Source organism: Solea senegalensis, linkage group LG2, assembly GCF_019176455.1.
Source record: "Solea senegalensis isolate Sse05_10M linkage group LG2, IFAPA_SoseM_1, whole genome shotgun sequence".
In the NCBI taxonomy this organism is placed as follows: domain Eukaryota; kingdom Metazoa; phylum Chordata; class Actinopteri; order Pleuronectiformes; family Soleidae; genus Solea; species Solea senegalensis.
This window is the reverse complement of record NC_058022.1, coordinates 15,143,795-15,164,579: the sequence shown is the minus strand read 5'-3', so window position 1 is coordinate 15,164,579 and position 20,785 is coordinate 15,143,795. Positions and strand designations below refer to the sequence as shown.

Genomic DNA, 20,785 nt, shown 5'->3' with positions numbered 1-20,785 from the left:
CCAGCTGCTCTGTGCCTGTGTCTCCCCGGGCCCTGGCCGCCAGCCTGACACCCGACACAAAGTAATCACAGATCACAGCGTTTAATCACTGAAACAAGCACTCCAGAGGACCCCACTGTCAATATCCCAGTCTCTCATTATCTGTTTGGATTGCACATCCACACTGTCAGATAAACAGAGTGGAAAATTAAGATTAAAAATATGGTAATTTCATTTCAGGCAGCAGGCTCCTCTCACTGGCCCATTATGCTATTGATTACCTCTGAATTCAATTTCTCTTTTCACTGTAAACTTTAATCTATTCGCAAGCCAACAATTCAACTCCCATGGGGCTATTTGAGAGTAAGTAACCATTTAATATGACGCCGGCTGAAGATTCAGTGGCTTTAATGAATTGTGTAAATCACTCAGCTTTTAAAGGAACTGGTGTCCTGCAGTTCACAACCCAAATCTAGGCCTGGTTAAATACTGCCTTTTATACAAAGCTAAGTGTTCACTGACAGCCATCTCTGAAGGCGTAATCACCTCTTCTTGTGTGTATAAGGCAAATTTAACAACAACCCTTTTCTATTAGAGCTGCTGATGCAAAAAAAGAAGAAGATTGTAATTAGGATTTAATCATCACATTGCACTACCAACCTGTTCGAATAATGGGAGTAAATAGATTAACCACTTGAACACCATGGAACTAATTTGAAAAATCACTTGACTCAACACAATAATGACTAGGTTGTGTTCTTAACCACTTAACAATTTGTAGCATCATGGTCAAAACCAGCTGTAATCACTGACCTGAGGGACACAACATTCAGACAAGTGAACACAGGATGAGCAACAGCAGGAGGAAATGGTTGGTGAGTCAACGTCAAAGGGACGACAATGTTTTGAAAGTAAAATGAAGACAGTACGGAACCATTAAAAATGCTGTTTTATTGCTGGTCATTTGAATTCCACCCATTGTCAATTACGAGTGACAACATGTACAAGCTCACCGAAATATAACCTTCTACAAAATACAAAATGTCAAAATTAAAAATTAAACATTAAACCAATTTTAAAGTTGAATACGTAGCTGTAGGTAGTGTGATTAAAAGTGCTGCATTTTCTGTTAGTTCCGTCACAAATTTAAAACATTCCTCCTATGTTCCCTGGTGTTCGCCAGTGTCGCTGCCATTAAAATGACATGCACCATTTTAACTTTATCTTTCCTGACAAGAGCTGAGGTAGACATAAAACCGCAATGGTTTAAGTGCAGAAAGACATGCTGATAAAAAAAACAGTGCAATTGTAACAAATCAATAGTCTGATTAAGGCACAATAATTACTGAACACTCTTGTGTCTCCTCTGAGTTTGTCCTTGTCTTGTCAAGCACTTAGCATATAATAAAAAGACCTTAGTTGCAGGAAACTATGTCTGTTTTAAAATAATAATTTAAGCCACCTGTAATTTATCGCCTTTGGTGAATACACCCAATATATGCACCAGAGCAGGACTAAAGCTACCCAAGAGGCCAGAACACACATAAATAAACATTGAGAAGTGTAATCAATAAACAGTGATGCAGTAAACTGCTGTCAATAAAGGCAAAGCCTGCCTCTTTTCTATTCCAGACCAAAGGACTATGACAATCAAATGCAGCACATACTATGTCTGCTAAAAAAGCTGCAGCACTTTTAATACACAATAAAGGGACAACGTGTACAGTATATGGTAAAGGTTTTGGTCAGTGACGCTCCACAGTGACTCTCCAAGCTGTCAAAGAGACGTCTCAAAGATGACACAGTTGTCCTTGGCACAGCGCACATCTGTCCCTCGCTTTTCGTTCATGTAAACCTGGGAAGTGTATCAGGGAAACAGTGTTACAGAGTACAGTACGAGCACACAGTCCAATCTAAGCCACAATCTGTTACGGTGCGTTTTTCTGACAGATCCCGTCAGAGCTGGGTGAAGGGATTTGTCACTCGCTGAAGCGTGCAAAAGTGGCTAATTTAGCCTCATAAACAACTGTGAGAAGCAAGGGGAGAAAAATATCAAAGATAATCACTCAAATTATTAGCTTTATTCCAGTTAATTTTCCCCAATGGTGGTTTCTGAGCTAAGCTGTGTAATCGTGTTTTTTTTTTTTGGTTAGTTTTTTTTAAACATGGCTTGAAAGATATCAGTGTTTGCTTTAAGTAACAACAAAACACTTAATTTATTTATACACAAAGATTATGGGAAACTGAAGGTTTCAGCAAGACACAGTCTGTGAAGAAGAGGCAAACGGATGTAAAAACAGGTTAGTCACAGCTACACAGATATACGGTCTACTCCGAGGTTCTCTTTCAGCATGGACAAAGGAGCTATAGGATGATATCAGATTAATGAATGTATTTAAACCTTGAGTGACAACTATAGAAACTTGACACACAACATGTGGACCATCGCAGTATTTAATAAGTGGTGCTAGACAGTTATGGATGCCGCAGTAATCTGATCTAAGGAGAGCACCATACAATAAAGAAAGGGAAACGTAAGGGCTCGAACAATGTAACTACCAATCCACCAGTGTGCAGGGTAAGATGATACCAAATAATACCGCAGTGTGCTGAGTCTTTGAAATCAGTATTTTACTCATTTCACTCCTGTGGCTGAGGAGATACAGTCCCGCTGATAAATTTGTGCAAGGGACAGAGAGAAAATGAAATGATGCCTACTTTTTCTTATTTCACAAAGACCTGTTTGAAGTTGCAATATGGTATCTGTAGTCCCAGACAGATGCACATAAAATGGAATTGAACAATGAATAGCCGGCCCTTATCTTTTCAGTGTCTGAGGGGGAAATACATCAGGAATGAATTTCACAGGGAAAAAATATGGACATTCTCTATTACAGTAATCCCCATAGAAAGTTTATCCCAAATCATGATGAAGTTAAAGCCAATATTTCCAAATCGATATTGAGCGAAGAAAGCTGCTTTTCTAGAATCATCTCGAAAATGATCTTGAAATTACATTATGGGGAAAAGAGATTATACAGAGGGTTTCTGTGATAACATCAGTGGATGTGAATCTACAAAGGGACAATCTCTCTTGAAATGAATGTTATGTCATTGCAATGTTCCAAGAAGGCACTTTAAATTAAGATGGTAATCAAGTGCCTTGGCATTGTCTGTTGCTTGACTGTATTATTTTGGAGGTGGGCAACGGAGTCTGGAGTTGAAGGGAGAGCATATTTGGCCCCATTCTCAGACAAAGGTGGGTGTAGTGACCTATTTACCAATCAAAAAGGGCCACACCAGTTGCTGCTGGCAAGTTCCGACAAGCGATGTTCTCTAATGATTCCGTTAACTCCGAAAACAACTTTCTTATGCAGTCCAATATTATATAGAACAAAATCATTATACAGGGTCAAAGAGCTATGTGCCTCTCCCCCCAGTTGAGCAACAACCAAACATTTTGACTTGATGTAGAGTACATCCTCCCTCTAAGTGGTGGGAGGTTCCAACACACAAAACAACAAAAATGGCTCTTATAGTGGGTTTGGATACCTGTTTGGCTGAGTGCAGCAGTGAGGCGGCCTCAGCTCTGCCTGTCTGTTGCACAATCTGGTGGAAAAACCCTTCCTGGTTCTTCAGCAGCACATACGGCTTATCATACTCCTGGATCCTGCCAGCGTCCAGAACCTGCAATCACACATACAATGCTGGGTGTGTATGTGTGAGACACCACCTGTATACTTTACTTTGGAGAAAACAGACATTTCAGCTGTTTCACTGCTGAGTGATGCATTCAGACGGTGCAAGATGAATGGGGGAAAACAGTAGTCCTCTGCACGCTCTGAACCATCCATTTTACATGACTCATGCAACAGCAAACACTGGTGCCTGCTTTCTGCTTGACAGGGTCGCGTGGACAATGAGCACGACCTGTTAGCAATGTGAAAGTCTGATTCGCTGACACTAACAGACTGAAGATCAGCGGCTGAGCCGTGTATTTATCGTGGCATTTCAGCGGCTCAGGGGTGGTCCTCAGCCAAATCCAACAATCACACCTTTAAGACACTGTCGTAAATGACCATCATTTCTGTGTCATGCCATGCAATGTAAACCAAACAAAGCTTGAATAGTGCCAATTCAAGCAGTTTGGAAAAGACTGCAATTATATCGCAGACAAATTTTAACAAGCTCCATCCTCAAAAGAGGTAATGAGCAGTTTGTTATCATTAACGCACAATTTCATGGAGTGAATTTAGAATGATAGGGGTACTGCTACAGCTGCTGGTATGAGCAACAGTTTAAGGGCAGACGATTAAGTTTGCATCTTCGAAAACGTACTGTCTGACTGAGGCAAAGCTTAAGATTTGGATATGGCAGTTCAGGTGCGTCCCAGTTTAGGTCTCCCAGAGAGTGCGACAGTCTGGGGGCATTTAACACAAATGTAGGTGTGAAACAGTCCCTCTGTGGGATACCTGATTTTCCTAGGCAAAACTCTCAGTGAATGAGCAACCAGGTCATGCCCCATTCCTCCATAGACCCCTGACAAATGCTACCACAAATGGCACTAATTGGCACCTCTGCAGGCAGCAGCAGGAAAGGGCCAAAGATCAGGTAGCACCAGCGCGGGCTCAATGAGAGGCAATGCTGTGAAGGAGAAATCAGCCCAGCTGTTGCAAAGCAGGGCAGGTGAATTAAAGCCCTGCAAATGCTGTGTTGTAATCCGCTGACAATTATATACAAAAAGAGGTGTTTATCAGCTCTGAATCTCTGGTGTGTTTAATGCATCACATTACACCACATATTCAATCAGAGGCAAGGAACAGCACAGCAAGCCATAGAGTGTTTCTGTAAAGGTCCAGGGCATAACATTTAGGAGGGTGTATTGGCAGAAATTGAATATACTACCCATTAGAATGTCTGTATTAAAGTGTAAATTGCTTTAAAATAAAAACTTATAAGCCTTTGACTTGTATTTCCTCCATCCTCATACCCCATCGCAAACTCTGAAGTCAACTAACGGGTTGCGGTTTTAGATGTGTCCAAGACCCGGCAAAAAACTCTGGGCAATCAAGCCTTCTCTGTAGCTGCCTCCACACTATGGTATAACTAACTCATTGAAATTAAATCTGCACCAACTGTCGAACTTTTAAAATCACTTTTTAAGACACACCTCTTCTCCATGGCCTTCACTTAAAGGGGAATTCTGGTATTTTTCGACCTGGGCCCTATGTGGGCGTGAACGTGGATGGTACTTACAAAAAGTTCCATAATTGGTCCAGTATGATCGTCTCGGACGGGCTGCAATGGCTGCAGGGTAATCTTAGTAATAGGCAACAGTGCCATAGTTTGTTGCAATCTTGAGTCTCACTAGGTGTCACTTCTTCACTTATTCTTAGATACTGGACCTTTAAGTGTGTGACAGCACATCTTAAAATATAAGGAGGCCGCTATTTTTGCTTAACTTGTGTTTATACTCAAACTTTCCTCTGATATCAAAGCTGAGTGGTCTCACTTTATAACACTGACTGAGTGGAGTGCAGTGGAAATTTCCTTACTCACCAGTATTCTGTCACAGTCAATAATAGTGTTGAGCCTGTGAGCAATGGTGAGGACTGTACACTCTTGAAACTTGTCCCGGATAGTCTGCTGGATGAGGCTGTCAGTTCTAAAGGAGAAGGGAACACAACACCTCAGCACAAAATCTCTCTTCCTATAGAGCCTTGGGCAGGGATTTTACTCAACACAGAACAATGGCTCATCAGCAGTGAGGTATGCGCACAAGTAGGCATACAAATAAAGGATATGACAGGTCCCTAAGTTTAAAAAGATAGAGTAAGATTATTTTGACTTGTGATTTTTTTTACATACTACTTTTTAAATAGTGTCATTGTTTAATTTGCCACATGTGTGTTCTGATCACTGAAAGTTATTGACGGACACTGGTAAGATGGGCACTCTGAGAAATAGACAGAAAGAGGCCCAGTATGATGTAAAGCTCCAGTATGTAACTTCTGTTGCCCCCTTGAGGAATTTGGAGTAATTATCAAAACACTGCCAGTCCCTCTGTATGACTCATGCCTAGGTGATCCTGCACCACCCCCAACACTTTATTACCCAGCTGAAGTAAGCATTTATTCAGTCAAACTGCTGAACCTCCAGGTTTTTTAGCGTTTATTTTACTTTTTCTTTTTACTTCTGCAAGTTTTCATTGGGCATTTTAAGCCATATTCAAACCATTTACAACTATCTTGCTTGGTTGCACACTTGCTGCCTTGCCTCCATCAGTCTTGGTGTAAACTTCTCCCGTAAAAAACCTTGATATGAAATGTTTTAACTTGTACACTCGAGTGTCCGCTTACCTAGGGTCCACATTGGCTGTGGCCTCATCAATGATGAGGATGCGGTTTTTGCGGAGGATGGCGCGGGCCAAACACACAAGCTGCCTCTGACCCACGCTGAAGTTAGAGCCTGACTCATTCAGAAGCGTCTCCAGTTTATTGGGCAGGTCCTCGACCACGGCCTTCATCTGCACCTGTGGAGAGGGAGAGCAGAGCCCCAACCCTTCATTACTTCAGCATAAAGGCTTCCTGTGGGGATGTCTTTAAAGAGCCATCCAAACACACCCATTAACCGCCTGGCACAATGCAGGGCCAGGTCCACTGATGACCTTGGCCAGTGCTCTCTTGTGGCCAGCCTCTAGTTTTAATCCAGGCCACCAAACCCATTCAGAGGCAGGACCAGGAGCTGAAGCCCTTCACTGTGGGGGAAGCCTTCATCCTGGTCAGCCTGACTGCCCAAACACATCTCCCCCAGAACTTTCAATGGTTCCCAGTTACAAGCCGCACATTGAGCTGGGCCCCATGGCCCTAATGGGATTTCCCCCCATGACTTGTGGCGAGCAGGGAGGCTGAATGGCAGCATTGTGCCGGGGGACAGAGGGATCCCCCCTGGGCTGGCGAGGGGGAATCATTCAGAGCCACGCTGGAGTACCTCTTGGAGTGCATTCCACAGGTCCTCATCTGTGTGCTGTCTGAAAGGGTCCAGATTCTTCCTCATGGTGCCCGTGAAGAGAACTGGGTCCTGTGGATAAATGGATATAGAAAGAGAAGGCCGTGGCCAGTTAAGATAATGACAAGGGGGAAGATGTATGAAAGGGTTAAGACAGGCTTCATAGAGCACCGCTAGGCAATGTGTGAGGAGAAGATGTTCACAAAGGGCTTGCTACACTCAGGAGCTCCATTCAGAGAGCAACTTTTCTTGAATAAGTTGATCTTTTTACTTGAAAAACCAAAGCCTGTGCACCGGTGTCGGTGGAGAATAGCTGTGCAAGATTGTCTGACTATATGACACAAAAGTGCCATCTAATCACTGTTACAATACAACAAATTTCATAGAAATGGCTGTTTTAGAAACAATCATCTCCAAATGTATGAAGTAATGCATCTGTAATTAGGGGTTACCACATTATTTGATTACATTCATGAAAACCCAGGTTCAGATTACAGATATATTTTTAGTGAGCCACACACCTGTATCAAGGTCGAGCCACACATGGCATCTTAAAGTAAATAAAGAGAGCTCTTTATTACAGTGCTAAGGAGACAGCCCACGGGTCTTCAGGCACTGTTCCAACACGCCACTCTGTTTGTGACAAACAGCAGCAAGCCGACATCTACTCCTCATGTCATGGATATTTATTCATAAATCCTACTCCTATGTTAAAGCGATTGACTGATCATTTACTAAGACAGTCAGAGATTGTTACAAAGGGACGTGTCTCTCGCATGTGTTATTGTAGCGCTGCATTAGATAAGCTTTTCATATGGCATCATTTTCCCATTGTTTTATGGAGGAACAAATACAGCAGGGCTTACCTTGGAAGCATGACACAGAATTTACGACACTTAAATGGTTATAATGACCACTTCAAAAAACTAATGAGATGTGATGGTATATCGCAGCAACAGGGGTGGTGCAGAGCAACAAGCAACACTGATAGGCTTCTCTGAATACTTATCCCAGTCAAGGATGTGATAGCTCCAGCTTACTCAAGATATGAATCAGACCTCAAATCATGATAGTTAATGTTCACCTGGCAACTGTGAGATTAGAGCAGGAGTAAAAGTAAAGTGCACAATGTGTCTAAAAGGTTCAGCGTCCTGCATTAAGATTACAGTACTACTAGTGTGAGTGTGACTCACTATCCACGCCTTCATCTCTGCTCTCTTACAGATCAGCTCAAAGCCGTTGCTCTGACAGCTGAGCAGTGAAAATGTGCTACGTGTGTTCATAGTACAACACCTCAAACAACAAAAATCTTGTCTCACCAAACCTTCATGCAGGTCTAAAGGACCCAGGACTACCTGCTCAATTTCCATTCAGAAAGAAAAAATCACAGCTTTCAGGACTTCATCCTGCTACCTGTATAAAAATGTTCCACCTCCTTACTTCCAATGAGCTTTTCCCTCTGTCACCAAAATACCGCCTTGTCATTAAGCCAGCTGAAGTCCCAATTCAAACTAGTTTTGTGACACACTTTAATTGAGGATTCAATGTCTGGTCAGGAAATAAACTGCTTTCAAGCACAGCTTTCCATAGACCGATTATGTGCTCCACCAATTCTAAGCCCTCTGTTTGCCACAGAATTCATTTTTAGCGAGACGTTCCTGAGAATTCAATAGAAAATGGAATGGAGCATTTTTTAATGCAATATAATAGTGAAAGCTTATCATAATCAAATCTGCGGGCGGCAAATAATGGGACTCTTCACTAGCAATGAACGTTGTCTATGTACATATCAACAATGTACATATCGCAATCAACATACCACATAAAAATGTAAAGCAAAATGGCAATGTACTATTTATCTCAGGGTTTTTTTGTGAAAGGCTGACCAACACTTTATCTCTGGCGTCTTGCATAAGAATAAAAGGCTTTCAGATGATGTTATATAAATGCGAACATCTCTCTGTGTAAGTCTGTAAAAAAAAATAAGAGCACAGTACAGAGAAACTTGCACACTGGTGAGACGTTTGACATGAAAATGCCATCCAGTGATACAGATTGGCGTGCAGTTAAAGTTCTGACTCGTAACCTGCCACTCTGTGCTCTCTCTTTATCTCTCTTGCTCTCTCACCCCCTGTGGGAGAGACACAGTGTAAACAAAAATCGCATCAAACACACATCACATCCATACTGAACTAGTTTGGGCCAGAAAGTTAAACTTTATCTCAGCAATGCCAGGAACCTATCAAATCCACAGAAAAGCATTAATGAACCTGTTTTTGGGCATCTTGACGACACCCTGGAAATGTTTGCGACTTGGCCTAAGTGATGGTGTACAAGGCGACTCTGACTGTGAGGATGGGGGAGACTTCACTTAAGCAGCTTTCCCATGTTTGGGGGGTAGATGGCTAATCCTCTGTCAGGGATGGGGGAACTGCTCTCTTCACATTACAGGCCGTGGGAGTCTTCTCCCTTCCCTCCACTTTGCTGACACTCATCCGCAGGCTGGCATTTTCTTAATACCGTATCAGTTTCAACAAGCGGAAATAAAGTTAAACTGTCTCAAGGCATCCTTTTGTCTCACTTTCAGAAATCCCCTAAGTGATGACTGTAATTCTCCTCACTTGTTTTAGCTTTTTTTTTTTAAAGCCAGGCATATAAAAAGAGCCAAAGCATGAAGGTTTCTCTTACCAGTGTTCATCTAACATTTCTGACATTTCTCAACCATGAGGCATAACAGAACCATACAGAAAAAGTCAAGGTAAAAGTTTGAGGAAAGGACAAAGAGTGCAAAAGCATGAATGCTGTACTTCATTTCTAGATGATATTATCAAACATTTTTCTACACAACAGCTGAGACTGTAGCAATTCAAAAGAGTCACCTGGGGTATTATAGACATTTTCTGGCGCAGAGTGTGTAGACCAATTGTGGAAGTCAGGAAACCATCAATCATTATTCTTCCCTCAGGTTCTGCCAGCCGGAACAAAGCAGAGATCAAGGAGCTTTTACCAGCACCAGTGCGTCCAACGATGCCAACCTACAGTACAGGGATGAGAATTATTTTATAAACCTTTTATAAATACACCACTTTACAAAAAACATCACTATTGTGCTCCATCAGGTTATTCATTTTCTTATTAAGGTTCATTGAGAGTCATGGCAATGGGATGATAATTGTCCCATCTTAAAAGTCCAGTGTATAACATTTAGGCGGGGTTTATTAGCAGAAATTGAATATACCACCAATAAGTATGTTTGTATAAGTGTATACAATTTTTCTTTCTTTTTTTTTTTTTAAATCATTTGGTTTCTGTAGCCTTAAAATAAGCCTTTCATGTGTACTTAAAATAAGGGCCTTGCATTACAGAGGCCGCCATCTTGTGCTAGGTGTGTTTCGCATTTTGAAACAGAGGCCTACCACGGAAATAAAGACAAAAAACAATACCGTGCACATAAACTTCATGCCTAAGTCGCTGGGCAGGATTGGTTTTATATATAGAAAAAGAACCTGCAGAGACGGCGGAAGAGAGTTCTTTACATCATTTCTGGTATGCGAAGGCCACCATAGTTCCCTGAGGCACTTGGGTTACATAGCAACAATTCTTACACAGTGGACCTTTAATATGCAGGGATGAAAAATAACATTTTGTTTATTTAGGACAAGAACTAGTCCAAAGCAAACTGCTCCCTGTTTTATTTTCAGCAGTTTTGCTCAAAATTGAGTAAAGATTATTAAAATAAATATTTCGATTAAATTTGCTGGTAGAACCAAACAAATATAAATGTCTCAATAATGGCACCATGAGGCAAATCATCTCTTGTTCTGAGCTGCTGACACACTGTTGTCTGCCAACATATAGGCCTGTTATATACCAATACAGAGGCAACGGGCAAGCCTTTGTTTAGACAAGGGATTACCAACAACATTGCTTGCATAACAAAGACCCACTGTGCTCAGAACATGCCAACACAGTCAAATTCAGGGTTAGAAAGGATCACAATGTACAGGACTGAGTTTGCCGTTCCTAAAGGGCCTGTTCGAGGATTCCTGCGACCACAACCCAGACACTGACCTACTTCTAAAAGATGTGCCTCATAATAATCCAGAATTCCGGATGTCTCTCAAAGGAGCTGCTGTTGGTTATTGTACCCACTGAGTTCAGAATATTGAATATTGGCATGTTGGTGTCCAAATGTGAAGTTTTAAGCAGTTTGGACATTTTGTACTTGGAAGTTACTATCTATCCATCAATTTTCTACTGCTTTATTCTCCACATGAGGGTCACGGGAGGTGCTGTGCCAATCTCAGCTGACATAGGGCGATAGGCAGGGTACACCCTGGACAGATAGCCAGTCCATCACAGGGCCACATAGAGACAAACAACCATCCACTCACACACAGAGTGTAGATATTTTACTTTTTTTGTAGCACTGCTGAGAAAGTTTGTGTTGACTGTGAAAAAAGAAGTCCACGTAGAATGAGCTGCTGAACAGCTATTACAGACAATTGCTCATCCCTTTCCCGTAGAAGTCACCTAGCCCTGCATAATTGTCACCAAGATATTCTTACTTGTTTTCAAAAAATGTACAGTAATCCATCTTTTTTGTTCTTTCTGTCTTATGATTTATTCTGTGTGCTTGTTTGGAAAAGTGCTAGACAAAGAAATGTCCTCAGCTGTCGGTCCCCAAGGACAGAGGAGGAAGGGATTTAAACCATCTATCCTGGCCTAGCCAGAACTCCAACTCTGGCTACTCAAGCCAAAAGGAGGAATGGCCAAGAAGAGATTGTCCACTTGTGGTAAAAACACAGTGGCTACCCCGCAACATTATGGTCCTCTCAAGTGGGACCATGGGTAAAGGGCGGATGGGAGTGTAACTGCAGGAGTATAACCCCAGAATCCAACACCACTTTATATTGTGAAAATAAGAACACAGTACTTTAGTCAAAGTCTCAAAAAAGAGATTAAAGGGAGTTGGTAATGGGTGAAAAAAAAGAAGCACTTAATGGCAACAGCAGCATGTCATCACAAATTTAAGGAGGGCATAAAATCTTATAACCTGAGACTCTTCCTATGTGGCAAACCCTATAAACACACATTATTATCATGCAGATATACAAAACTAAGTGACCAAACACGTTGAAGAGCCTCGACATTTTTCTAATCAAAAGATGATTATTTCATTCTCATACGTGCATTTACACAAAATAACCCTTTTTAAAGTGCATGTATGTTTCAAAAACTGCATCGGCTGTCATCCCTAAGCATTAAAGCAGGTCCTTTGTTGCCTTTAATATCTCTCTGGGTGGGAATTACAATATTAACTGCCATCTACCCCAACCTGCAATAAAAATGAATGCCAGACATGTTGCAAACTGTGTTCGGGAAGGAGGATTGACTCTTTCCTTGGTATTCAGTAATCAGATGAATCATTATCACAAGGTTCCTTTCCACGTTAGATAAACACTGTATGCCAAAGTTCACTTCATAATTTGTACTATGCGTAATCTTGGAGATTAATATTATGTCATTCATGAACTATTGCTCTCTTAACAACAGAAGGTCAAATGAGATGTCGTGGCCAGTTGTGTGCTTTTATATGATTATCTTTAGTGGTGTGACAGAGTGAATGCATCTTATACTGTAGGTGATTGGCACAGGTTTCCTTGTGCAAGGGTGTCAGGAGAACTGTCAGGATGCACAAAGCCTTTCACCCTCATGGTGTGCTGCAGTGATCCCTCCCATGGGCTGACAGAGCCAGGGGCTCGACACTTATCAACCCATCCATTGTGAAATCAGCCGCCCTGGCCAACCATAGCCATGCAAAATACACCCCCAGCATTAAACACAATTTCAATCATCCTCAACCATCTCCCTCTGCCTACCTCCCTCTCTTTCTTCACCCCTCTACCTTGGCCTCTTCTCTCTCTATAGTGAATAAACTGTTGTCACCATCAGGTAACTCAAAATGCAAATTGGGAACAAATGGATCCACTTGAACAGTCTTAATTACATGATATGTATTCCATGAATCACAAATGGTATAGTCCTCAAAGTTCAGCCGTACAATATTCTGTCCCTTTAATAATTGATTTGAAAATAATGCCACATAAAAAAAGAATCACACCACACCCTCTACACTGAGTGCATATCAACCCAAGTCATGGACTGTGCACACCAGTAAGCATGCACAGGTGGGAGTAAAGACAAGAACCTTTTCTCTGGCTGTGAAGACAACACTCAGGTTCTTTAGGACCAAAGGCTCACTGGCACTGTAAGAGAAGTTGACTCTGTCAAAGGTGATGGAGCCTTCCTTCGGCCAGTCATGTGGAGGCTTTTTATCTGTCTCCCAAGGCGCTTCACTCTCCAGCTCTGTATACTCAACCACTCTCTCCACCGACGTCATCTACAACAAAATAAGGCGAATTATATTTACATATAGTAAAATGAAGCATACTTTTTCAAAATTCACATAAGAAATGGGTATTTGTGACCAAATACTCCAAAAAATATTTTTGTGTTTATTGTATACACTATATTGTAGTGTATACAATAAAAAGAAAGTGAACACTTTGGTATCTGCATTAACATATAGTCCAGTCTTAGTACCAAATGTTGTCCAAATGGAGCCCTTCCCTCCACTTCTGCTTTTAAAGATCTCATTTGAATATTTACTACTATCACCAAAATGTGCACCCGTGGTGGTTCCACCGGGGCCTGTGCCGTAAGCTCCCTTGATCCCCATGGTACTCATCCATCACAGCGTAGCCCTGGGGGATCCTGCTGCTGGTAACAGCCAGGTATGAGCCTGACACTCCAGCACCAGGCATTTTCAGGACTAGTTGAAGTCCAGTAAAAATAATGTCCGTGTATTATAATATCTATTGTATTCTCACCATGTTCTCAATCTCTGCACTCTGTCTGACACCCCACTGAAACATGCCTGTCAGTGTAACAGCGTAAGAAAGAGCCAGACCCACTGCACCAGGCTCCAACCCTGTCATATCATAGAAATGCAAACAGTCACACACTTAAGAGGTTATCATTATGGATGTATTAATAATGTCACGTGTGATTTAACCAGGACTCATACAGTACCATGTCTGAGGAAAAGGCAGCCAAATGCAGTAATGGTGACGAAAAGTGAACAAATTCCATCAAGACGCACAGCAAACCAACGAGAAGTAGTCAGGAATAAGAACCAGGCTTCTGATAAAACAAAAAAACAGTCATAGTAACTAGATACATAACTACACATGCTATATGGTTTCAAATGTGCATGATACATTGATTGTAACATGCACTCATCAGTGAGATTCTTTTTACCTGAGTGAAGATCTTGATGTTCATCAAAAATTTGCTGAAACCTCTGCTGAACCTTGAAGGCACGGATTGTGCTCAGGCCTTGGAGAGAGGAAGAAAGGTGGGAGAAGACGGGACTGCGAGCTAAAAGAAATGTATACATAACAATGTCAAGCATCTGCTGGCAAACGTGCATCAATGAAAACAGTTATCGATGAATTTATCACCACATTTTATCAACACGCTTGATTTATTCTAGACTAAGCAGAGAGTGTTTTTGATGACGTGAACAACACAACGTTGTGTGTTTGTACTGATATTTAAGCCGAACCAAACACTAACAATTTACTATTGAGAACTGCCACATATTTTTAAGTATTCTACATGACTGGTGTCATTGAATTAGGAATCTTTCTTAAATAATGTCTCTGATGCCAATCAATTTTGGTTTAAGGTTGCAAATTAATTTGCAAGTTTTGAAGTGGTCTTCAATTTCTCTCTGATAGATTTACAAAACCTAAAACCCTCGACTTGACTAAATTGTTGTTCTTTATTATGATGGAACATGTTGGCCAATAAGCACTTGGGCTCTCAACCTGGAATGAAATAGATAAACTAAAGCCTCCACTGGCCTAGTCATGCACACTTTGCATTTTATTTCATTGTATGTGATGTCATGAACTCCCATTTCTTGAGGAAACTGAGTGTGGTCGAGCCATAGGCTTCCACCACCTTTAGCCTTTATGCTAATGACCGTGGCCTTCTTCAATGGTTTATTAGCATTCCTGTGTTCTGCTTTTGTCTTTTGGCTTAAATGGACATTTCCAAGCCCCCACACCAAAAAGAAAAAGGAAAAATTTACTGGTAGACTCTAGACGCTTGATATCCCTGGAGGTTTGCAGGAAGTAGCGTCTCAGATACAGAAAAACGGCAAGAAGAGGAACAATAGGGATAAGGATCCAAGGGATGATGACTGCAGCAACTACAACGACTCCAATAACTTGGAGAAAAATCTGTGAACAAAAGAAAAAGGTTTGAGAAAAATATTAATTAAAGAATCAAAAGCTCCACTGCTGCTGTGAGGGCCACCACTGAACAAGAGAAACTTTTCAGCTCTATTTGTGTGAGACCAAAATGGACATACAGTAAGGAAACAGCAGGTTGTGGGACTGAGCTTATGTGACTCACAGTGTGAAAGGAAAACGATTGCGGCACTAATTCTCACTTAGTAACAGGTGAGAATTTACCACTTGGCCAATGTAGCTCATATCCGTGGCTCCCTCAGGCTTTCCCTTCAACACTTCTGGCCAGTAAGCCTCCCTGGCAGAGCAGCCAGCCAACGGGCATGGCCACAATAACTGACAGAGGGCTCTGGGAACCACACTGTGGGTGTCTGATACATCACCACACAGCCCTCAACAACACAGTGACTCATCACCTGTCTTACTGGCTCTGTGACACATCAAGACCAGGATACCAGAGCTGCCTGAGGACTGGCAACAGCAAAGCAACCACACCTGCACTATGTTTAGAAAATTGAAAGAAGCATCTGATCACACTTATCACTGTCAACATTAAAGATACAATGATTTTACAAAAGCCTGTATGTGGTGGTGGGGATGACTCGTAACTTTTTCACTTTTTTCTCAACTACACTAATCTAAGGGTTTCTACTTGCAAAATATAGGATTTGCCCCTGAAATGTGAATGATCACACTATTCATCTGGCGTGAAAATAAAATATGCTACCTTAAAATAATGTCATGAAAGAACCTACTCCAATAATGTAACATATTTACTAATCAAACCCTGAAAACCACTTTGTGGGCTTTTCTTTAAATCCAGTAACTTTTATTTATAATGAAAATCAAATACCGGTATTTTTCTTTTGATACTTAAAAAACAGTTTTCTTATTAATTAACAGAATGTTTGTTATACTGATGCATATCCATTTAAGTACGAAAGGTAAGCGGTACAGCACGTCAGTGATCTGGATACATCTTGTCACTGAAAACGTTTGAGACCAATCTTTTTCAACTGAAAGCTAAACCTTGTGACGTGATTGGTAGGTGATAAAATTTAAGCCTCACACCCTGAAATTAGACACATCCTAAGACATGGAGATTAGGATCGTAAGGTTACCGTCGGTGGTGTCTAGCCCCGACTGGCCCTGAGAGACGAAAAATCAAATTTTGCCCCTTAATTACAGATCTGCCACTAAAGCGTGTGATCACTTTCAGTGTATTCGGATGATGAAAAGCTACACAATCCCATTCGAACTTCAGATAAGGGGGTAGTATTAGTCTAACCATTGCCATAATCAAGCTATGACAATCAAACCAGTTAAGTGGAAGCTGCTGAGCCCAACTGATCCCAAGAATTTCACAGTACATAAGTTTCAATCTTAGTCTTGATGGAAGGGTACCAGACTGCAAATTGAGATGGTGGCACATGGGCCATTACAGCACGTTTTCCAGCTTTCCCTTCAGGGGCACAAATATTAACTGAACAAAAATCTTATCATACTGTTTTTCTTTCACTCTCCTGCTGCTGGTTGGTGGCACATATTATACTGCTCATTCATGTTTGCTGGTTGGTTAACTTGAATTCTAATTGGGCCCATTTTAGCTGGAGCCATTAATGTCCAAACTAGGGTGGCTTATCTGACAGTGGGGTCATCTGAGGGGACAGAGGAGGAGCAGGAACCAGAAGATAGGAGTCTTGCCTCCTCCTGCTCCCAAAGGTCTCTGTCGCCAAAACCCTGTTTGATGTGATCCATTTGCGTGGTCTGTGGCATTATCATGTCAGCATCAGGAACACCGTGGCCCCCACCCACACCACACACAGATGACTCCGATAAATGATCCTACAAGCGTTCATTTCAACCCCCCCAGACCACATCCATATCTCCTATGGAACCACACAGGAATAGAAAACTCCAAAAGCCACATCCCCCTGCACACAGAAGTGGATAAAGGGATGAAAGCTTTTGTATACAAACAGTTTAAATAAAGAATTACCGCTAATTGCTCTTTAGCAAGAAAAGAAAGCTACCGCACGCATGCGATTCAATCATTCAAGCAAACTGGGCACACTGCTGTATCTAAAGACCATTCAAATCTCTGCTGACCCCAGTTGCTTTATTTTCTCAATGATTCTATCAGCTCTTTGATGTCCAAATAAATGTAGAAAATTGAAGTTAATGGCTATATTTGTGTTCAGCTATGATAGCAACTGTTGTTCCGCAGCACAAAAATAAACACTTCCCTTTAATTAAACATCCCTCTGGACACAGGGATTCAGTGCACTTTTTACAAACCCTTTTTCATCCTCCCTTTATTTACTGTCAGAGTGCAATATTTGCCACAGGGAAAGACATGCAAACAAAACAGGAAACAGGGGGGAATGCGTGGTAAAGAGAATTCCTCAAAAGAAGTCTTCTGTCACTGCTGGGTTTTTTCTTTATTCCACACTTTCCATGACAGAGCCGCACAATAAGTTGCAAGGGTCAGTGGTACTGAAACAAAACAGGGCTGTTCCACTTGGGCTCTGGAACAATAGAGGTGACCCAATCCATTCTACTCTGTCTCTGGGCTTTATTTTAGCATTAAATGCCACGATGCTGTGGCTTTTCTTTGGGAGAAATGACTGTGGACACCTCCTTCACATTTTCCCTTTCTGGGCCATTTTCACTTCATAAAGCTGCAGTCAATGTGTTTTGTGTGTGGTAAGGAGGGTCTGACACATACTGTGGTGGTCTCAGTCGCTGTCTACATTGGTGGCTCAAGTAGTCCTAGGATTAGGCCTTTGTGTGCTGTGAAAAGGTAAAAGAAGTCACTTATTTGGGCTCAGTCAAGCTGCTGATTTCCAACCCCATTTTGGAAATAAGAGAAAGGCTTTGAAATGCAGCCCCCACCTCACTATACTATAAATCACTAGTGTCCAGTAAAGTCATTCATTCAGTCATTGCTCCTTTCTCTTCCACTTGATAATAATACAAAACCTTTTTCAAGAAAACAGCAATTCACAAATACAAAAGTCACAGAAAGCACAGAACTCATGATCCTCATCTCATCATGAGGTGAGACTCAGAAAGACTTTGTTTTTTAAGTTCCCAGGCTCAAACAACCCCAGGCCTGGCCTGTGCGGCAGAATCAGAGCAGCTGAGGTGCTGGACTGCAGCATAATGGAGGACCACACATACACACACGGGAAGCTTTTACCGACCATTGCTCACCATCAAATGACCATGTGCGGTATTGCTGAGTGGCTAGTTAACCACACCCATAAAGACAAACACACACAAACACAGTGCTGTTTTTGTGTGTTCTGGTTTATTCAAATAAGTGACTACAAAGTATCTGTATGAGCTCTTCTTCTGGCTTCTCACTTTCCTATGTCACTTTGTGTTATTCCACCTTGTGCGAGGCGACAATGGCACCGTCATAAAACAATGGTCAAAGGGGATTTATGGCACAGCCTTTGCATTTCCAAACAGGACCATCTCCTGTGTTTCTCAGGCTAACCTGTGTAATGCCTGGAGCCAGTGCATTCTTCACTCCTTCTGTCACCAGCGTGTTTAAGAAGCAGAGAAAGCCAGTGAAATCCCATCCTACAGCACTAACGGTTACATCAGCAGTTCTCATATCCCACAAAGCCACTGAAGAGGCCTGACACACAATGTGACACAATATAGAGACTCACACAACCCACCCGCCAGTGTTCTTAGATAATAGCCATTTTTCTGCATTTGTGTGCCTTCTGCGCTGGGTTTTTGCATCTGCATAGCCATGCACACCCCTCTTGCCTCACACACGCAAACTATTTTCTCTCTCCAGATGTCAGTCACTTTCCACCGCTGCAATTTACTTTGTGACTCATGAGCAAATGTTTATATGCCATTAACACTGGCAGGAGCAGGCGAAGTCCCATGTAAATGAAAGTGATTATCACCTGGTGCCTGAGCATAAACATCCTGACAAACTGAATTTTGTCAAAGGCCTATGAATATATCTATGGACCCCACAGTTAGTGGTGTGACGTGGTCAAGAGCCTTCACACAAAATCCTCTGCTGAAAGACCCCTGAACTCACCCCTCATTGTCCTACCCTCCTCCCCTGCGCCCTCTGTGAAAATAGAGGTAACCCAGGATTTAAAGGTCAAGTCCACACAAAAGCCGACAGTCCCAAAAGCCTGAGGTGTTTTTAATTGACATTTCTGTCTTTGTCCCCTGACCATAAAGAAGGGAGAGAAAGAACCCTTTTTTCGCAATATACTAAATTACTACTAAATGAGACCTGTGGAAAAATCAGGCTCTGGAGTTTAACCAGGTTCACCCAGCTTGAGGGAATCCCCTTGTTAGGCAAGTATGGGGGCAGAGCTGAGAGGCTGTGAAGTGCTTACTCCACCATAAAGGAGGAGGTTCTGGCGCAAATCCTCGCACGGAAGCGGTCTCTCCCCATAGGGAGAGATAAACCAGTTAGGGCATTGTTTATGAAGTTTCACTTTATTCCCCACTGACAACCATTTGGACAATGACTATAGGGAAATGTCCCTCTGCGAGTGAGCAACAATAGGATCAGCAGCTAATACTTTGATAAAGAAAGAGTGAAAATCTTCTTTCCTGAACGCTTTCAAGATGGTCCCATGAAAGACACCTGCAAACAAGAAAGCAGAAAGCAGCACAAATAAAGGTGTTTTGTCCAGAAGATGCCACCTTTGTCCTATATCACAATGACCTCCCACTTTCTACTGCAGCAAAGGACCAACAGAAATAACATCCACCACATACACTTAGTCATATTTTAACACCATAAACACCATTTGTTCTTCACTTATTGTATAAACATTATTCTTTTACTAGAGCACCAAATAAGCGAAATAATTCACGAGGTACAGAGTGTACATATGTTCAGTCACAACCTATTGTACTTTCCCTGTTTTTGTTGGACCTTATGGGTCTTCTACAAAGTTATTATTTTACTCCGGCCATTATTCACCTTATTATCAAAATGAGGGAACCCATACCACACAAAAAGCTTTTTGTGTGAATGATCTTTTGTGCTTTCAGCATTTAAGATGGCTTTTGTCTACTGTGAGATGGGTATCTGCCACAAACATCACTCAGGCATTGTGGAGGGAAGATTCTTTTTCAGCACGCCTTTGTTCTATTCTTTGGCCCTAACCAAGGAGCCACGCCTGCTCCTCTACCTAGAATTGTGCAGCGAACATTCCCTTCTTTGTGACGCTAGGTGCATGAGCTGGCTCATCTCCGCAGGCTTTCATGGGAGATGGCTGTCACAGTGGCAGGGTGGCATTTGGTAACCCAACCTGGTTATGCACTAGGGTGGCCCTTGGCTACCAGGCCAATAAGACCACAGAACCTGGGTGAATTGCACTAAAGGCAGCAAGCCCTGCTATGGGTACATTCCATTTGACCTGTTGCCTTCCCTTCCCTCTAACACATATGAAGCTTCATTGCTGCATGACTTCTGATCA

The 20,785-nt window shown here is 42.0% G+C and overlaps 1 protein-coding gene across 3 annotated transcripts in view; it reads right to left on the bottom strand.

Annotated features, from left to right (window-relative positions):
* Nucleotides 1-915: 915 nt before the first annotated feature.
* The window catches only part of abcc4 (ATP-binding cassette, sub-family C (CFTR/MRP), member 4), a 36,270-nt gene continuing 16,400 nt past the window's right edge, over nt 916-20,785 (bottom strand). For 2 of the 3 annotated variants that reach the window (XM_044051378.1, XM_044051389.1), the window contains exons 21-31: nt 15,149-15,299; nt 14,311-14,430; nt 14,083-14,193; nt 13,881-13,981; nt 13,199-13,390; nt 9,867-10,022; nt 6,970-7,059; nt 6,339-6,511; nt 5,539-5,644; nt 3,532-3,666; nt 916-1,834 (exon numbers count right to left, since the gene is read on the bottom strand). In XM_044051378.1, coding sequence (XP_043907313.1) covers nt 1,757-1,834; nt 3,532-3,666; nt 5,539-5,644; nt 6,339-6,511; nt 6,970-7,059; nt 9,867-10,022; nt 13,199-13,390; nt 13,881-13,981; nt 14,083-14,193; nt 14,311-14,430; nt 15,149-15,299 — 1,413 coding nt within the window. In that variant the 3' untranslated portion in view covers nt 916-1,756. Of the gene's footprint in view, nt 1,835-3,531; nt 3,667-5,538; nt 5,645-6,338; nt 6,512-6,969; nt 7,060-9,866; nt 10,023-13,198; nt 13,391-13,880; nt 13,982-14,082; nt 14,194-14,310; nt 14,431-15,148; nt 15,300-20,785 lie in introns of those variants that run through there. The other variant, XM_044051398.1, reaches the window with a different exon arrangement.